This window comes from Archocentrus centrarchus, chromosome 16 (genome assembly GCF_007364275.1).
Source record: "Archocentrus centrarchus isolate MPI-CPG fArcCen1 chromosome 16, fArcCen1, whole genome shotgun sequence".
Lineage (NCBI taxonomy): Eukaryota > Metazoa > Chordata > Actinopteri > Cichliformes > Cichlidae > Archocentrus > Archocentrus centrarchus.
In genome coordinates, this window is record NC_044361.1 from 28792119 (window position 1) to 28810082 (window position 17964).

The following is a 17964-nucleotide window of genomic DNA, read 5'->3' on the forward strand; positions in this document are numbered from 1 at the left end:
TAGGGGGGTGGTGGTGTGCTCAGCACCTGGAGCCAAGCCTTTGAATCAATGCAGCACAGCTGTGTGATGCACTACACTTATTCCTTCAATTACTGGGTGCATTTTGTTTTGTAGGTACCTGTTTAAAGTTTTGATAAAGGGCAGACAGAAAGCAAAGCACAACTGTTGTGATGTGATGCAGAGAGTACAGTGTGAGAATAGATGAAAAGATAATCACCACCACCTCCACACGCACTTTCAAATCATCACAGGGGTTGAAACCAGCTTACAGAAAATAACCACAAAAAAATTCTGAGAAACTTATTTTTGGCATATGACCAAGCACTGTTGACTACAACGCTACCTTTCTGTTAAGAAAAGCATTATGTAGTGTATATTTTAGGGGCATTAAGTAATAGAATGTTACAGTGATATTATGGGGGGACTGTTGACTACGAGAAACACACATCAAGCACACTTAGAACAGCCATAAACTTGATGCAGCACAGCACCACCTCCCTAAATCATAGGCTTTGATCACTATCACAAACTTTTCTCTGACAAAGAACATGTAAGGCCAAAATCGAGTTGCATTTAAATTGGCTTAGTTTGTCTGGCAGCACCGAGAGGTGCTTAGGGTAAGGCTCACTGCCAGCAGAGGAGACAGAAAATCCCGCAGATCAGACATCAAAGCGCTGGAAACTGTACCACAGCAGCCAGACGTGAACGAGACAGAATAAGAGCAGCAACATGGTCTTCACAATAAAAGCTTCTGACTTTCACTCCAGGCGAAGAGATTCACTGGGGGTGATCAGAGGATTTTAAGCTTTTTGTAGATTCTCGTTACAGCTATGGGCTACTTTATCTGAACTTGGACATCATGTTTGTGTTTGTTGCTGCTGTTTTTTTTTTTGACGTTGTTGGCTGCAGCCCACTGAGTTAACGCACCAGACGAAAGTCAAGAAAGTGCATTTCATTTAGATACAGAAACGAGCACATCCGCGCACGGCTGAAGGTAACACTTGCAACATCCAGTCAGTGGACAACTCGTGGAGGCTGCTCGACCTGTGGCTGTTGCAGAGCTGAACCGGGAATAGATCCGGTTTCCGCTAGATATCGGCTTTTTTTTCTGCATCATTCAGTTGTAAATAAATCGGTAACGGTTTCTCAGCAGAAAACAACACATTACAGATCCAGCCAAACTTGATTAAATAGGCCAGAACCTAATAAGCCGCTGCGGCACGTAGCCCACAGACAGGTTTGTGGCTTAAGTAGCGGACATCTGAAAGTCGGAGTCCACTAAAGAAGAAAGTATAAATTTTCAAGCCGAAGGCATAAAAATCCAGACAGCACGCTGTCCAAAACACAACAAAGTTATTCAGAAGGGGCACACCCCCCCTTTAAAATATAGCGGAAAGTATTAGAGAGACTTACCTTGAAATACCCAGAAGAGCAAGGTGCACAAGAGCAGCGTGCGTCCAAATGTTTCCCCGTCCATGGCCGCTTTTAGAACTTTTTCAAGGAAATGTATTCACTGTGTTTTTTGGGTGTAGAGTGTGGAAATGTGGCACAGCAGCAAGTCTTTTCTTCTTTTAACGCTCCAAAGCTTTCTGAACCCTTCTCTCTCTCTCTCTCCCTCTCTCTCCCTCTCTCTCTCTCTCTCTCTCTCTCTCTGCAAAATGAGTGCAGCGCTCTCTCCCTCTCTCTCACACATACACACGGAAATCTGATGCCGGTGGCAGTCTACTTGGTTGATATATTTGCACAAAAGGTGACCCCCTCTCCTCCCAAAACACCCCCCCCCCCTCTCTCGCTCTCTCTCTCTCTCTCTCTCAGCCTCACTTGCCGTGAAAAGACCTGCTTGACTAATCATAGGCCCACAGGTCTATGGGGGCCTGCAGGATTTCTTTAAGGGAAGTTAAAAGTGGTTTCATCACGAGGCACGCTGACTCACAACTCAAAAAGAGTAAATAGCAAATACAGTTATAACAGATAATTCGGTGTATTTCTACCCATTAGCCTAAAATATTTTTGATTAATCTAGACATGGACTAACAGCTAAAGTATGTGTTTCACAGGGAAATTACGAAGGTAATGACATGGCTAAATAAATAAATAAATGCCCTTAATTAAATAGGTTTTAAAACAACTAGGGAATGAGCCTGTCCCCATCTATAATATGCTTTTTTTTTAATTTCCTGCCCTGGTTAGAGTCTTAACATGGCCCATCCACAGTATGCATCTATTGCAAATAATGGTTCTTATTTTCAAAGCAACTGAAGGTCATTTCTTGGAGATAAGCTGTCTGTCACTGACAGACATACCAATCATTCCTAGACATGAAATCTCTCCAGGATCTGTTTGGGTATTTACAGGGTATGGAGCAGCCCATTTTGGTATTTACCGCTCGCATATACAGTTATCAAGAGGATCTAAATAGCTTATCCACAATACAATAATGCAAGTCTTTGTGCTTGGAGTGGATCTTGTTTGACCAATGAAATTGATTAATGCCAAATCCCTTAAGCTTGGAGCTGGAAAACAAAAACCACTATGGGTTTACTATCTGAAGGCTTACTAAAACACTCGTCCATCTAAGTGCACAACACAAACATCTACCCAGTGGTAGTTTTTTCTAGCGGAGACTTGATGACTATGGAGCAGCACTAAACAATTGGCACTCCCTGCAGGTAATAATAGCCCCTTGCAGAGCAGTTGCACTCAAAGACGCGCATTCCAAACATAGTTGGCTCGAAAGAACTGGTTAATATTTTCTCAGTCATGCTCAAAGAGGAGAGGTTATAGCCTACGTGCAACTTGCTCTACTTTTGCCTATACATATAATTTATATAGATTTACGCTAGACATGATGTGATCTGTTGAGTTGGCTGGATCACACACAAACAGGTCTCCTACACACAAGAAGGCTAGTGAGGCTTTGATAGGACTGTGACTGCTAGTGTACCCTTACACACTTTGATTCTCCTAAACTCTCTTTTCCTCAGTATATCTCTGATTATGACAGCAGGAGGGGAAGAAATTCTTCCCATCAGCTATCTAACATCAATACAGCCACTGATCCCTGATATCGACCCAGTCATAATCATCTCTCCATGCTGCAGAGATCTAGCAACAAGTCTTCTGTCCTATGGTGAAGGAGTAACCAGTCTTGCACCGACTGAAATAATACCTATCATCCTGCACAGCTGGGCTGATTTAGCCAAGAATAGGGCATTTTTTTCTGAAAGGCTTTTAGTCATAGATACACTAGCTGTATTAGCTCATTACCTAATGGAGCTGCAGCAGAAGGGAGAAGAGATTAGGATGAAAGAGGACAAAGTATGACACAGAAGTGGATAGTACAAGTATGAGCAATTGAGGAATAAAGGGAATATGTGCATGAGCAGGTGGGAAGGGGAGGAATAAATAGTGTAAGGGTGAAGAAAATGGAGGAAGAAAATAGTGGAAGCCAATTATTGAATAAAGTGATTAGCATTGTTACGATTTGCTGAGGCCAGTGCTGATAGCAGAATGGTGACCATAGCAGAATTTGGATTTTTTGATTTGGTACAGGTGAAACAAAGGTGGAACTGAACAAAAATGAAACCGGATTTGTTAAAATTGTGTAAGAGAAGAAGTCTTCTGAAATATTCATGCTTATTTAAACTAATTTTATTTTGTGTACTTTAAGCCCACTAAGTACAGAACCGTATTCAAATGCTATTCCAGAACTACATAATTAGCATAAACATCACATGTGTTCAAGAGCAAAACCCTGTGAAAATAAATATTATAAAAAGTGTCATTCAGCGGTGAATAGCACTGAACTGACTCCATATAACGCCAACAGCCCACACTTCTTGAAAAGGCCACTGCTTCATTTCAAGCCTTTAATCAAGACAACTGCTGCTTGCCTCTAAATATTGCCATTCTGCTGATTTGTTTCTTAACAGCTGACAAAAAAAGTCTGAATGCACTCCATTAACCCATTTTATGCAGCTACCCGGGACCTAGCTCAGAATAAGAGAGGTAGCCCATAATTCTGCTTGGCCTGCTGTGTCTTCCAGCTTCATACAAGAATCTTGATATGTTCCCAAGGTGGGATTAAACATACCCAGAATCCCTCCAAAATGGACATTCAGAAGGCATTAATAAATTAATAATGCCACAACCACCACAACTCGCTCCATCTAGGGTGAAAGAGCATCTGTCCTACCCAAGCACTGGATGTCCAGAATTCTCACTCTGCAAAGGAAATGTATGCTAGCTGAATGAGTCAGCTCATTATTTTGGTCACTATCCAGAGTTCATACACTTAGAGCAGGACTGTAATGCAGTTTGGCTGATAAATTAAAAGCTTTGCTTTCAGACTCGGGTGTCTCTTCAACATCACATCAGATTCAACATCAGATTTTATCCCTGCTGAAGTTCTGCCATCAGACTGTTGATGCCACCATAAGATCCAGTGACACTTGATGTCATTCACTTGGGACTTCCAAACAAAAGAGGACACGGACTTGGTTTAACTACTTCACACTTAGCTACGAACCTTTGCATCCTAAAAATCACCATGCAACATGAATCCATCACCAACAAATATCAGAGGAGTAATGCTGAGTGGGACACTCCCCACTCCTTGGCTGCACTTAGATTAATTCCATAAACAACAGAACAAGTGCCAAGGCACATGTTTTCCCTAACTATAGACAGTAGATGATGACTAGTGCTCTTTGATTATGCAAGCAGTTTTCCTGTATCAACAGCCCTGTCACCCATCCCGTACTTTCAAACTATTTCATGACAAGAAACAGGGACATACTGTAACCCTTCTCCAAGTTCAGAGGACACAGATTGTGGTTGAAGGAACCCCCAGTGTCTTTGCAAGAAGGCAAAGATGATCCACTCTGCTGCTACCAAGTTGGAGTCTTTCATGTTCATGTCGTCCTGACTATGAAGTTGACAGTTAATTAGCTACCTTCTCAGCACCCTGCAATAAACTGTCTTTGGCCAGTGCCTGTCTTCTGGTCCCTAATTTTAAAAATGGGGACCACAAGTTTGGTACTTTTGTTTGCACTTTCATTTTTTTTTCCCTTTAATTTATTAAATAAAATCTTTAGTAGATGACTGGAAAAATTGAAAGGAAGTTTAATAGCTTGGTGTTCACCACATTCAGCAAGCATATACGATAACATTTTCCAAGCACAAAATGTAGCAGAGTTTTGCAAACATTTTTACTTAATGATAGTGCAGACTGAAAAGTTTCAGCTAAATTGTTGGCTCACGAGTCAACTTTGCAATCCGGTAACATTGTTGGACTCATTATGGAAAGTTAGAAGTATCAAAAATGATCCAGGTTTTTTATATCCTTATTCTTAGTCCAATCATGCTGCTCGTGTTACCAATGGTAGGTCATGTAGACTTTCCACAGTTCTTTTTGAATCACAGAGGGAGTTATAATTTAAGGACCATCAAATTACAATTCATCCAAAGTGGCACATTATACAAATCTTATGGCAATCCATCCCCTACCATATCGTTTAAGACCATTCTTCATTCAGAAGTTTAAAAACTCACTGTGGCGCTAGCGAAAAGATGCTGACTGATAGTGCTGACTAGGGATTCATCCTCTGACTCATCCCCTTAGCTGTGCTGGTCACATGGCCAAATTTTCCCCTTCATTAGTATGCAAAGGGACATTTTAAATTTAGCAGGTCTTGGAATTTTTGTATTAATGTCACAACTTGCAAGAATTCCGCAAGCACTGAGACTTGTCAGCATTTTTAGACACCCATTGAATGTCCATATAAGAAACTGACACACCTTCAAAACTAAATCAGACAGACTACTTTATAGTCCCTTGTTTTATGCGATTTCCCACCCTTACCCTGTGTCAAAAATTAGGCTACCTGACAGAGAGAATATTTGACATATCAGCCTAAAGCAAAGGGATAAAGAGGAACTGAGACACAGAGACACTACAAAGGAAACAGAGATGTGTAATGAAAGAATAATGAAGGGAACAGATTAGAAGTGGAACAGGAGGGAAGAACTTTAATTCCAAAGTCAGGGGATGGGTAACATATAGCCCTGGGGAATTATAGCAAAGTATAGGCAGAGAGAAAAAAGAGGGGAAAGATAAAAAGTGAAGGTAGCTGTAATCTTGTATTAATACTCATGTCCCCACATTGCAGGGAAGAATGAATGATGTGCTGAAGCTCCATCTTTCACGTCCCCCCTGTGATTCTTTGATATATCTCTTTGTTTCACTCTTAGACTCTCCTTCTATATGTGCCTTCCGTCTCTGTCCACTTCGGTGTCTCTATATATCTCTATTACCCACTTTCAACCTTCCTTCTTTTGGCCTCTTTCTTCTTGGCTGAGCAATAGATGATCACATAGCTATTTTCCAAGCAATCATACATAGTGGAGTGTGAGTCATAGTGCAGGATTTGCACAGTGATGAAGCTTTTCTGAGTGAAACTGGAACTCAGGATTAATGCTGCATTCCCGCATCACTTACATTTCTTCCAAGTGGCTCTCATGATCGATAGATCACCATCAACATGATTCACCCCAACATCTTTTCTGTTTTCTGTTCTGGTGATTTACCTAAACAACAGTACTTTGTTACACAATAATCCAAGCGGTGTGACTACAGTGTTGTCAATGAAATCTAGCACTTTGTTAATTTCCCCTAATGAGTGTCACTGGGACCATGCCTTTTAGTATATGTTTATATCTTTCACAGTGGATTCTGCCTGACTGGGTGCCGGGCACCATACATAACACTACACACTCTAACAGTAACTCTGTGGGAGGGAAATCTGTTATGCTCGCTTCAGACAGGGCCAAGTTTCAGGAAATGATGCTGAACAATATAGCAGTCACACATCCATCTCTGTGCCTATTGAGCAGGACACTGCATCATAAAGGTCATCTCTGTGGTCAACTGCTGACAGCATCGTCAACAATAAAATGGCTATACAAGAACAAGGGGCTAGGGACAAAGAACAAATGTCATTTATGACAGCAGAACAGTTTTAATGCACAAGGTTGGAATTATACCCACCTACTGCAGCAGCAGGGAGTGGTGATGTAATGCACAGTCGAATGTTGGATCCAGTCCATAAACAGTCTATCCATTTTCTTCCACTTTATTGGAATTGGGCCTGGCAGTAACAGGCTAAGAAGTGTATTTCAGAAGCGCTTCTCCCCCAGCAGTGTTTTCCAGTTTCTCCTGAGGGACACGCCCAAGCCAGATAAAATATGACTTTATGACTTTACAGAATCAACCTAACCTCCTAAAATTGTAAACTCAGTTTTAGGGAAACTCTTATCCATGCAAAACCTGTAATTAAGGCAGACATCTGCTTTTCAGCTTGCAGTTATTTTAAATCAAATAATGATAAACACTGTGGTATGCATGTAATTAAACCACTACTTTTTTTTTATTTCCTTATTACAGTATGCTCCAATTAATGCAGTGTATTTTTGCTCATCACAAGAGGTTACAAAGCAATAAAAGGAAGTTCATGGTCTTGAAAAGAAATTAAATTGGGGTGCAGAAAGGATGAATGACTGAACAGAATGAACCACCGAAAAGGGTTTTAAAAGCATCACCATATAAATGTGACTCTACAAAATTATATATTTTTAGGCTTTTCACGCAGCTTACTCTTTTATACTCTTGAACCAGAGTTGGCTTTTTTTTTTTTTTTTCTGATGTCTTTTTCCTGTAATGCATGTAAATGTAGCTTTCAGAGGGAAATTAATTAGGAATCAGCTCTTTTGCCTTCAAAGTCTCTGCATTGAACTTTATGTTGCTTACAAATACACCCTCATAATCCTCCATGCCTGCTGGGCAGTGTGGACTTTATCATGCCTACACCAACTCTACGTTGGCGTCGTCTCTGCATTCAAACCCCTCGGCTCTGAACATGAATACATAAACCATTTTGAAGAATATTAATCATCCACCGAATGAATTGTGGGCAATTGCAATTTCTTTGTGTCCTCCCTGGGGTTACAACAGCAATATGAAAGTCTTACTATCCCCGTCAAGGCTAAATGGTGTATTTATGAGGACACTTTTATTTGCATGTTTAGCCTCTTCTGGTGGTTTTCCTGATGGGACCCAAAGCATTGTTATCCTGTAATTTATTTGTTATTCTGCTGTGTGCATTCTCAAATGAACACACAAATGTTTGTGTAAACAGTAAACATGGTGTGCACTGAGCACAATGCTATGTGGTATTATTATTATTCAAAGGAGGATGCTCAGCATTAGAAAATTTCTGCCCTGACAGAAGTGGATGTTCAATCCATTATATTATAACTGACTGTACAGATAATATAAATTATATATATTTCATCTATGTTCTATTATTCAGATGCTTATAAATTCTAAATCAGCAAGAGGAGATGTTTGATCAGAGCTAGTTTTCTTTTTTTAGTATTTGGTGATTTAGTATTGTGTGTGTGTGTGTTTTCTGTGTTTCAGGGTGTGACCCATCTTATGCTTGTCCATTGAAGCCTAAACTATTGCATCTCTACTAATGCGGTGCCCCACAACAGGGGCAAGACTGTCCCCTGAGACACACAGGGTCCAACACTGTGTCCATTGTGTTTTATCTATTGACCACTATACTAATCCTCAAACATTTTCACTGTTTTCCTCACTATTCCAGACTCCAGCATCTTCACCCTCACTCATCTCTCCATCCAGCCAATCTGGACCCCCACTTCCATCTCTCATCACATTGACTCCCCTCCCTCCATGTGTCTTTCCCTTTGAAAGTACCTCTCTCTCCATCTCTCTTGCCTATAATGGGAGGTAATTATGGCATTACAGCCACAATGACTGTGCAGAGGGGACGGGGAACCATGACACACGCTCACACACTGTGGCCAAGTGTTGTCTTCAATACAGACTTCTATGACTCCACAGGAGGGCATTAAGGGATGGGAGGGGTAGGCTAGAAAAGGAAGGAAAATGGTGGTTGGAGGAGAGATGGTGTAAAGAATTAATTAGTGCAAAGGCACAGGAAAGATGAAGGAAAAAAGCAGAGTGGGAGTGAGTAAGTTAGATCTTTTTAAGGGTAGAGATAGTATGAAAAAAGAGAGAAGAATCAAGATTCTCAGGATCATAAGATATCGACTGAACGAAGGGAAACAGTAGGGGAGACTTATGTGCTTCAGACTGCATTAAATCAACTTGGGGCAGAAGATGTAGAGAGTAGAAAAGAAGAATGAGAGCGGCTGAAAGAGAAGGCTTCTGTCAATAAAAGAAACAGTGAGTGCTTCCCGGGCTGGGAGGTCCCCACTGATCAGCAGTGCAGTTTGTCTAACCTGACTTGCTGTGCTGGGCAGACCATTTGGCATGATGAGATTTAATGCAACTCTGTCACGGGTTGCCAACGGGAATGAGACCAGTAGCACGGCTGTATATTACACTGCTGTGACAGAACAAGATGAGTCAGAGAGTATGTATGTGTGTGTGGTGGTGGTGGGGATTACTTTCCATTACATTAATTCCTATCTGAATGATGTGCACAGAGAAACAGCATGCCTTTTAATTTTTTTCTGAGTTTTTTGAGGGATCTTGTATTCCAAGAGTGGACAATATGGCATTAAAGATTTAATCACTATATTAAGTGGTCAGCATGCTTTGTCATACCTCATTGCCTTCTTATAACTGAATTACTTCTGCTGCTGAGGTTGCCTGTTCAAATCAATATTTGTTATTTTAATCAATTGACAGCAGATGGGTTTTTTTTTTTTTTAACTATAAATGGGATTCAACTGAAATCTGAGTGGCTGTCTGTACAGCACTTGAGCAGAGTGCATTAGGGGCCTTGTCCCTCAACAATAACATCTATTAGGGTGTATGTCCGTGAATGTGTGTGTATCTGAACCCCTCACAATCTACGCTGATGGCCGATCATATGACAGCCAAAAGTTCTCTGTGTCCTGTCTGCCAAAAACAATACTGCATTTTCATCATGTTCACCAACATGACTAATGTTGGATTCCTGTTCCTTAACAGAAGTCTGATGTTATGGTCACGGTCCTAATTGTTAAGACTCATGCTAAATCCTGACCTAGTGGTCTTGTGTCATCATTGCCAGGATGTGAGGGAGAGTGACACAGCACTCAACTATGGGTCAAGATGGGCAGAAATTCTCTGATCATGAGGCGTCTACAGTCATAAGGCACATGAGCAGGGAGCATGAAAGTGTATCTTTGTGTTTGGCTTATTGATTTTTGTTATGTAGAGGGTGAATCAGCTTTTGTTTAACTCTGTACGGAATTGATTATTTAAAAGAAATCAGTTTGTAGGTTTCTGTTCTTGAAGCTTTTGTAATTATAAAGAACAGGTGGGATATTTTAGTCTTTCTAGTATTACATTTCACGAGGCTATGTGGAAATACCTTTTAAAAAACTAATAATCAGAAACTCAGAATAACAGAGACCAACATGTTTATATTCATGATTTCAAAGCACACCTTCCTTGATGGGTTGCACTATTTTGCTTTACATTTGATTTTGCTATGACCTAGGGTTTGATGGATGGACTTCATTTTCCTGTCAGTTTGTTGTGGTGTTGTTCTTGTTTGGAGATGCTGCGACCTGCAAAAACATGTCATCTTCCTCTATGCATTTCTGTAAGGCTGAATGACAATGAGTTTGAATTGAATGATTTTCCTTTTGTCAGTAACTGCTGCTTTGCTTTATGACTGAATCTTCTAACTTTGGTTGTCCCTCTCTCTCTTTAGCCACCCCCCCCCCCCCCCCCCCCCCCACACACACACACACACACACACACACACACACACACACTCTCCTGCCCGTCTTGTGTCTGAATGTACTTTCCGGAAAAAGTCAACTCTCACTCATCTGCATGCAGAGTGCCTTGGATCCAGCTGTGAACGGAGGATTGAAATGGAAATAGGAAGGAGAGAAAGAGCAGATTACACTCCTCAAATGCATGCACTGCCTCCTGGCTGGCCCACCAGCTGAGTAGAGAGAGAGGGAGAGAGGAAAGAACATGGGTGGGTGGATGATGGGGGTGAAGGAAACAGAGTTAAACAGCGACAAAGTGAAGGGTGAGGAAATGTCGGGAGAAAGGTGGAAGAGCAAGAATGGGAAGTAAAGTTATTTTGGGCAAAGGTAGAAAATTGAGATGGCAGACTTAAAATTGTGTAAAACTCAATCAAGCCTGTTTCAAAGACACCAAATGTTCCCACACAGACAGGAAAGTGCCCCCACACACAACCTCTAATAAGCGAGACGAGGCTCATGTGAATGAACTCAGACTGACCTGAGAGATGGCCAGACCTTAAACTTAAGGAGTTGACTTGAAAATGCAGACACAAGCAGAAGGGATTGATTATCTGTGTGTTTGTGTGTATTTTACACTGCGTTGCACAAAGCACAGACACACATCTTTATCTTCTGATAAACATGGAACATGCAGGTTTGCATTAATAATATACAAAGTGGAAGGATGCTTCAACTTCCATTTCCCGGATCAGAAAGTATTATATGGCTGAAAGTATGCCTGTTTTAAATAAAGTTTCTTATTTTATTGAAACTGATCAAAAATATCAGAGAAGCATTCATGGCCAGACAGTTTAAATTACAATCTAAATATTGAAATGATCTCTAGTTTAACACACACTTTTTAAATGTCAGGGTGCCTGCCAGTTTGTTACATTGCTATTCATGAGATTTCCATGTCCCGGTGTTACAGGACCTCAGCTGGAACAGTCAGATGAAGGGGGGGGGCAACAGAGAGCAAGAGGGTGAGAAAAACTGTATAATGGAGAGTGAAAAAATATGAAATAATGAGAGGGGAAATTGAGACAGAGCGAAACCAGAAGAACGGTTTCTCTATCAGGCCCAGGGAAGCGTGACCCTGACTGCCCAGGCCCAGAGGCTAGTGCACAACGTTAGCTGAATGTTCTAACAAACGTCTGCCACAGCAGGACCCAGCTGTCAAATTAAATTCTCTCTCAGAAGATGTGTCCCCGTGATGTGCCTGGATTTCCATGGAGGAAAAGTGCTTTTTCTATGATTGTTGTGAATAGTCTAACGCAGCTTTTGGTATCCGCTTCTCTCTCACCCTGAAGTCATGAATCCAATGGGTCCCAAATGGCACCCAATCTCGTCTCACAAACTAGCAGCTGCAAAAGACTCCTTCCATAGTCATTATGGGCTTTTGGAGAAGAATTCAATTTTGTGGAAATGTGCAGAAAAATGCCCAATCTGCATCCGCAAGTAGTTTAAAAACAGTAAATGCAGCGCAGAGCCGAGGAGGTTCCCAGGAAATGTTTTGAAGAATTAACGAGAAGAGCAGCTCAGCAGTTAATAAGATTTCTGCTAACACAATCTCACGTCTGTCAATTTTTGCACGTGCACATTTACACAGGCAGTGTCCACAATTTTCATTCACATGGTACCTGTCTATCTTTTCTTTGGCATGCACTTGCACCAGAGCTGGCAGCACAATGTCAGCACATATTTTTAAATATTTGTTTGTCTGGATTGAGTTGCAAACGCAGGCAGTAAGGCAAACAAAAAAACAAAACAAAACAAAACAAATAAAGAGGTAAGAAAAATAACAAAAATGTATGACCACAAACTGTATATTAGGGCATGAGTACTTGATGAGAAACAATATTATTAACAGACAACAGACTGGAGTAGATGCAGGTATGAAAGAAAAAAAAAAAACATATGGGCATGTTGGAATTTGTTCACAGGGAAGGCAAAGGACATCACACTGAGACAAGGGTGTCACTGTGTGAAATAGACACATTCGGCATGCAGCAGTGTAACAAAAGTCTGAAACTATAGTTCCCTAACCTCTGCAACCCTGGCCGCACAATATATATTCAACACTCACAAGCACCCACATGAACACAGCTCACTGTGTTGGGTGTTATGAACAAGTCTGGCAAATGTGGACATGGCCAGTAAGTTAAGTCAGTCCTGTTCACTGTACTGGAAGACTGCTGGATCTTTACAACACTACAGCTTCATCTACATCCCTCACCAATATTCTGAAACATGATAGAAAGATAATCACACTGAAGCTCGACAAAGACCCTGAAGGAAAAACAAAGCAGTTTGTAGATTTATATATCTGACAGACCATATGTTTCACAGTAGGGCATGCAGTTTTCATGTACAATAAAGGATATTATTACCCATATTTGAGTAAACTTACCTTAAACCATATAAAGTGGGTTTTGTTTCTTATTTAAATATAACAGGACTAAACCTTTGGCAGTGGTGGAAGAAATTATTAAAAAATAGCTCAAACTAAAAACACTCCATTGCAAGTTAAATTCTGTCAGTATTTTCAGAAAAACTGGCTTAAAACTATAAGAAGTAGAACTATGCAAATGGAACCTCGAAAAAGAAACAAAAAAAAAGTAAAACAATAAAAGTCCAGCAATTATATCAGCTAAAGCGACTGCAGCAATCGCATTCACAACTTTCATAAATTCCTTTCTGAGAAACTGTAATTCAGTTTAACGTTAATGTCTGTTAAGAAATCCATTTCCCTCAAACTGACAAAAACGATTCATCTGCTTCATGCAAAAATCAACAAGTCTTCTCTGGATTATTTATTCATTTCTTTTCAAGAGAGGAATAGAGTTGTAGCAAGCCTGAGGCCTTTTTTAAGACGAGGTAAAGCATGGCACAATGGCAAATCCAAAAGCTGTGAGCTTTCTGCCCTGATAAGGAAGGGGTATCGATGGGGGAAGGGCTAATGGGGTGCTAATAGTACTGAGGGATAAAGGAGAGAGGAGGAAAGAGGATAGCAGAAGGGGAACACAGGCAAACAATAGGAAAAGTTGAAAGAGAAAGATCATTAGAGCGATAAAGTGGGAGTCAGGAGAATTGTTAAGATTGTTAGAGGGAGTAGGAGAAAGGCAGGAATGAAGGTGAGAAGCCAGAAAAGGGCTTTATTTAAAAGTTTCTCCTCTTAAATTCTTTTAAGAGCTGTGATGAACGGATAACTTTTATTTCTGTTGTGTAATTTGGATATTTGATTAGCATTTATAATCTTTACAGTTGACTTCAATTGGGAGATTTCTGTCTATAATTTTCATTGCCATAAACCTAAAGAAAACCAAAACTGTTTTTCATTCTGGTGCTCGTGTTCACAGTAAAACCAACATGACACGGCATGCAGCAAAAGGTCAAAATTGCAGCGCTCGCTCAACCAATCAGGAGTCTCAGATGTCATGTTATGCATGCGGTAATTCTTATAAACATTTCCACAGTGAGATATTACTGTCAGAGCTGTGTGTGTGAGAGGCATGGGGTTTTAGATACTGGCCCTGGGAAGCTTATGGAAGCGGCACTGCTGGTTGAGTTCTTACATGGTTTGGTCACTTTTTGACACCTCTGCTTGGCATTTCTTTGGAGATTCTTCCCTCCCTCCTACACATGGAAAGATAGTAAGAGAGATAGCAGGATGATGAAGCGCAGGGCTCCAAACACACACACACCCACACACACACACACACACACACACACACACACACACACACACACACACACACACACAGCTTCCTCCTATCTCAGTCTGTCACTGTGTCAACTATCTCCACAGTCGTTCAGTGTCACACTGGTGTCTAGCTGTCTCCCTATGTCAGTCTTTTGTTCTGGGCTGGAGAAAGCACGGGCCCGCAGCATCAAAGTATGAATGACTTGAAAGCTCTGATCTCAACGTGCGCACACACACAAGCATGGGCACAGCTTAGAAAATAATATGGCCTGCATACACACATGTACAGAGAGCACACTGTGCAATTCAGTCAGTTCGGCTGGCTTTGTAGACAGCATCTGTTCTGCACCCCGTCATCTTCCCTTTGCACCCCCACCCTCTGTGACAGGTGGAAGGGATTCAGACTCAAAAGCTAAGGAGACACACACTAAACTCCACTGACACATGGCTAGTGTTTCGCCTACACAAACACACACTCATATATACACACCTGCTGTGGTGCAGAGCTACAGTGCCCCACGGTGCCAGGCAGGCTGAGCGGCACGTCGCATGTTTATACCACCTGCTCTCAAGCCAAACACAGGATGAGGGATTAGACCTGACAGCACACAGAAGAACAGCAGCATACAGTAGACAGATGTAGGTCTGTATACCCCCCTTAAACTACTCAGGAAGTCAACTGGGTCAAACTAATTCTTTCTTCCATACGCACACACAACAAAACAGCAAAGCCATTCATCACTCAACTGCTCATGCACACTGGGAGATAAGTTTGTGTCCAGTCTTCTTGTAGCTGAGGAGTTTTCCTGCTCACATATTTGTAATGCATAGGGCAGCAGCTCGGCTCTCTACCAAAACAACACTGACCTTTTGGCCTCAGACTAATTTGTATAAACACACCCTTGCAGACGAGGCCTGACCCTCACCACATAACATCAACACACTCTACACCCAACCTGTTGTGCTAGTCCAACCACTGGAATTTATAGTAAGATATAAAATTAATAACATTAAATCTTTAAGATGTACACACAGAGAATTGAAGATCCCAGAGTTTTGATTGATTGGTTCCAAAAAGAAGGAAAAAAAAAATTAAACAAAAAATTAAAAATAAATTTCCTACAAAGCCTGAATGAGACTGTAATTTTTAGCTCCACAAAAACTAATAAATCAGGGCCATTTATGAGAGTAAGCATTGCTGGCTGCAATGGCAAAGGGCTGTTATCTTGGCTGAGCCAGCAGCATCTGGGTCAACTTTCCCAAGAAAACTTACTGTGCAGGAGACTGGAAATTTGGGGAAAATGTCTGAGAAATGTCTCGTCAACTGAGGAAAACATGCCACAGGGCATGGAGCTGTGGGCTGACAATGTGTGTATACATATATATGTGTAGGAGCTCTGCTGATAGCTGTTCTATTCTGGAGAGACTTGTGCAGAAGATTCATTTCTTAGTTATCGGCTGTTTCCAACCCCGCGGAGGTGAGAGGCAGGTCTGCATCCATTCTCAGCGTGATCAAACCGAGCTGCCAAAGAATTGGGAGCGCGAGTAGGTGCAGCCACCTCCACACACATACACAAGGCTCCCCAATCCACTTGGATGTGCATTTGTTAAAGTGGTAATTGTTCCACTGCAGTAATTGCCATAGTGAAGCCTGCTGATAATGACACTGCACACAATGAAAAATTGTTGCACAAACAAGTTGACTGACGGCAGCTGAAATTGTTTGGGTGCGTGTGTGTGGGTGGGGGGTGGGCGCATATCACCGAATGTGGCTGCAGGAAGTACACACACATGAACAAGCACACACACGCACAGAGGAACAGTAACAAGTGAATAAACATAAGACATCCTCGGGTGGATTCCATACATTTCTCTCTACTACTCAAGGACATGTTGATCCTCTTCCCTCTTCTAAATTGCAGGGTAGAACAAAAAGCGGGATCATGAAAGGGGGAGGAAGCAACGATGGGTTCAGGTGTTCAGGAACAGCTGGTCTTCAAATAAAAACAGGAGGGAGTGGGCGGATAGAGGACAGCGAGACAGGGAGATGGAGGGGATGATAGGTGTATCAAATGATTAATATTTCCTGAGAAAAGCACCGAGTAATTGATGGAGACTGCCTTTTGTACATGACATTAAAAAAAAAAAAAGCTGAGAAAACCACACAGTCAGCTGGATGGGGCTGCACACAAGGCTTTGTGTGTGGTGGACTGTATACACAGATACAGTGGATGATAGACTGGCAAACACAGCAGGCTTACTGTCCGCAGATCAACAACACACTATCTTTCAAACACAGGGCCAACTATAAGCTCACTAACACACACAGCAGGCTGTGCACATGCGCTCAGCTGTGAGGGCACACAAAGCTGTTTTTCTTTTTTTCCCCTTCAAACCTGGACATAATTGAGATAAAATACATCTTTATACTCAAAAAGAGGCCATAGATGTGTACTGCACTATTACTGTGACTAACGACCCACGCACCCATCATTTGGTTGTGCTTGTAATTTCTGTTGCCCCGAGCATAGCTGAGACATGAAATGAGATTAAAACATGAGAATTAAAATGCAGATGTGATTTTCACTTACTCGCCTGCATATTACATCCTGAAGCTGTTATAATAAACATTTGAAAAGTTTTGTATAACGTTCTAGTTTAATTACTTCGGGGAAAACTTGTGGTTACAGAAAATTAACACTAAAAACTAATAAACCCAATTCAAATTTAATAGGATACTGAAACTTAACTATTTGTATTATGGCACCTGTAGATGTGTTTTTGTTTTCATTTTGGAAATAAATGTATGCTTTAATACCTGCAAAATCACCTCATAGGCTACCAACTAAAAGTACATGTATCATAATAGCTATTGTGTAGACTTTGGCACCCTCTGCAGGACTTTAGTGGCACTGCCAAATCATGCATGTGATCAATGACGGTACCCCTCTATCCCTTCTCCAGTTTTATGTAACAGAACGTGCAAATGCACAAATGTATTTTTAAACAGGAAAATACTCACCATTAATACACATTTAGATAACAGCTTTAGACTGTGACAAACCAAAGCACTTTGCTCTCATAATGAACATACACAAATCTGCATTTAAATCAAACACCACACATGCTTCATGTGTAACTACCTCAAGGTCTGTCTTTCCAAATATCATTGCTGGCATGGGAGTGATATGAAATATAGATGCCAGATATTTTTCCCCAACCCAATAAATTGTCAAGTAGTCTTAATATTTTATTTGCTTTAATCTCTAGATGGCACTGTGGCCCTGAATGAGGCTGCTAAACCATGACATCATTCTTTACGACCAAAATGTTAACTAGGTTGCTTATGGAAATGTAATCATCTGCCTTTGTTAAGGGAACAATTTCCATTGGTTGTCATGATACCAGTGATCAATCTGTACAAAGCATATCTGATACACGAACAAAGAGGAAAGAACAAA

At 41.1% G+C, this 17964-nt stretch overlaps 1 protein-coding gene across 5 annotated transcripts in view; it reads right to left on the bottom strand.

The window, feature by feature from the left end:
• Nucleotides 1-1665, bottom strand: part of bcam (basal cell adhesion molecule (Lutheran blood group)) — a 63865-nt gene extending 62200 nt beyond the window's left edge. For 3 of the 5 annotated variants that reach the window (XM_030748889.1, XM_030748888.1, XM_030748887.1), the window contains exon 1: nt 1414-1664. In XM_030748889.1, the coding sequence (XP_030604749.1) occupies nt 1414-1477 (64 nt within the window). In that variant the 5' untranslated portion in view covers nt 1478-1664. Of the gene's footprint in view, nt 1-1413 lie in introns of all 5 variants that reach the window. The other 2 variants (XM_030748886.1, XM_030748885.1) reach the window with 1 other exon arrangement.
• Nucleotides 1666-17964: the final 16299 nt, after the last annotated feature.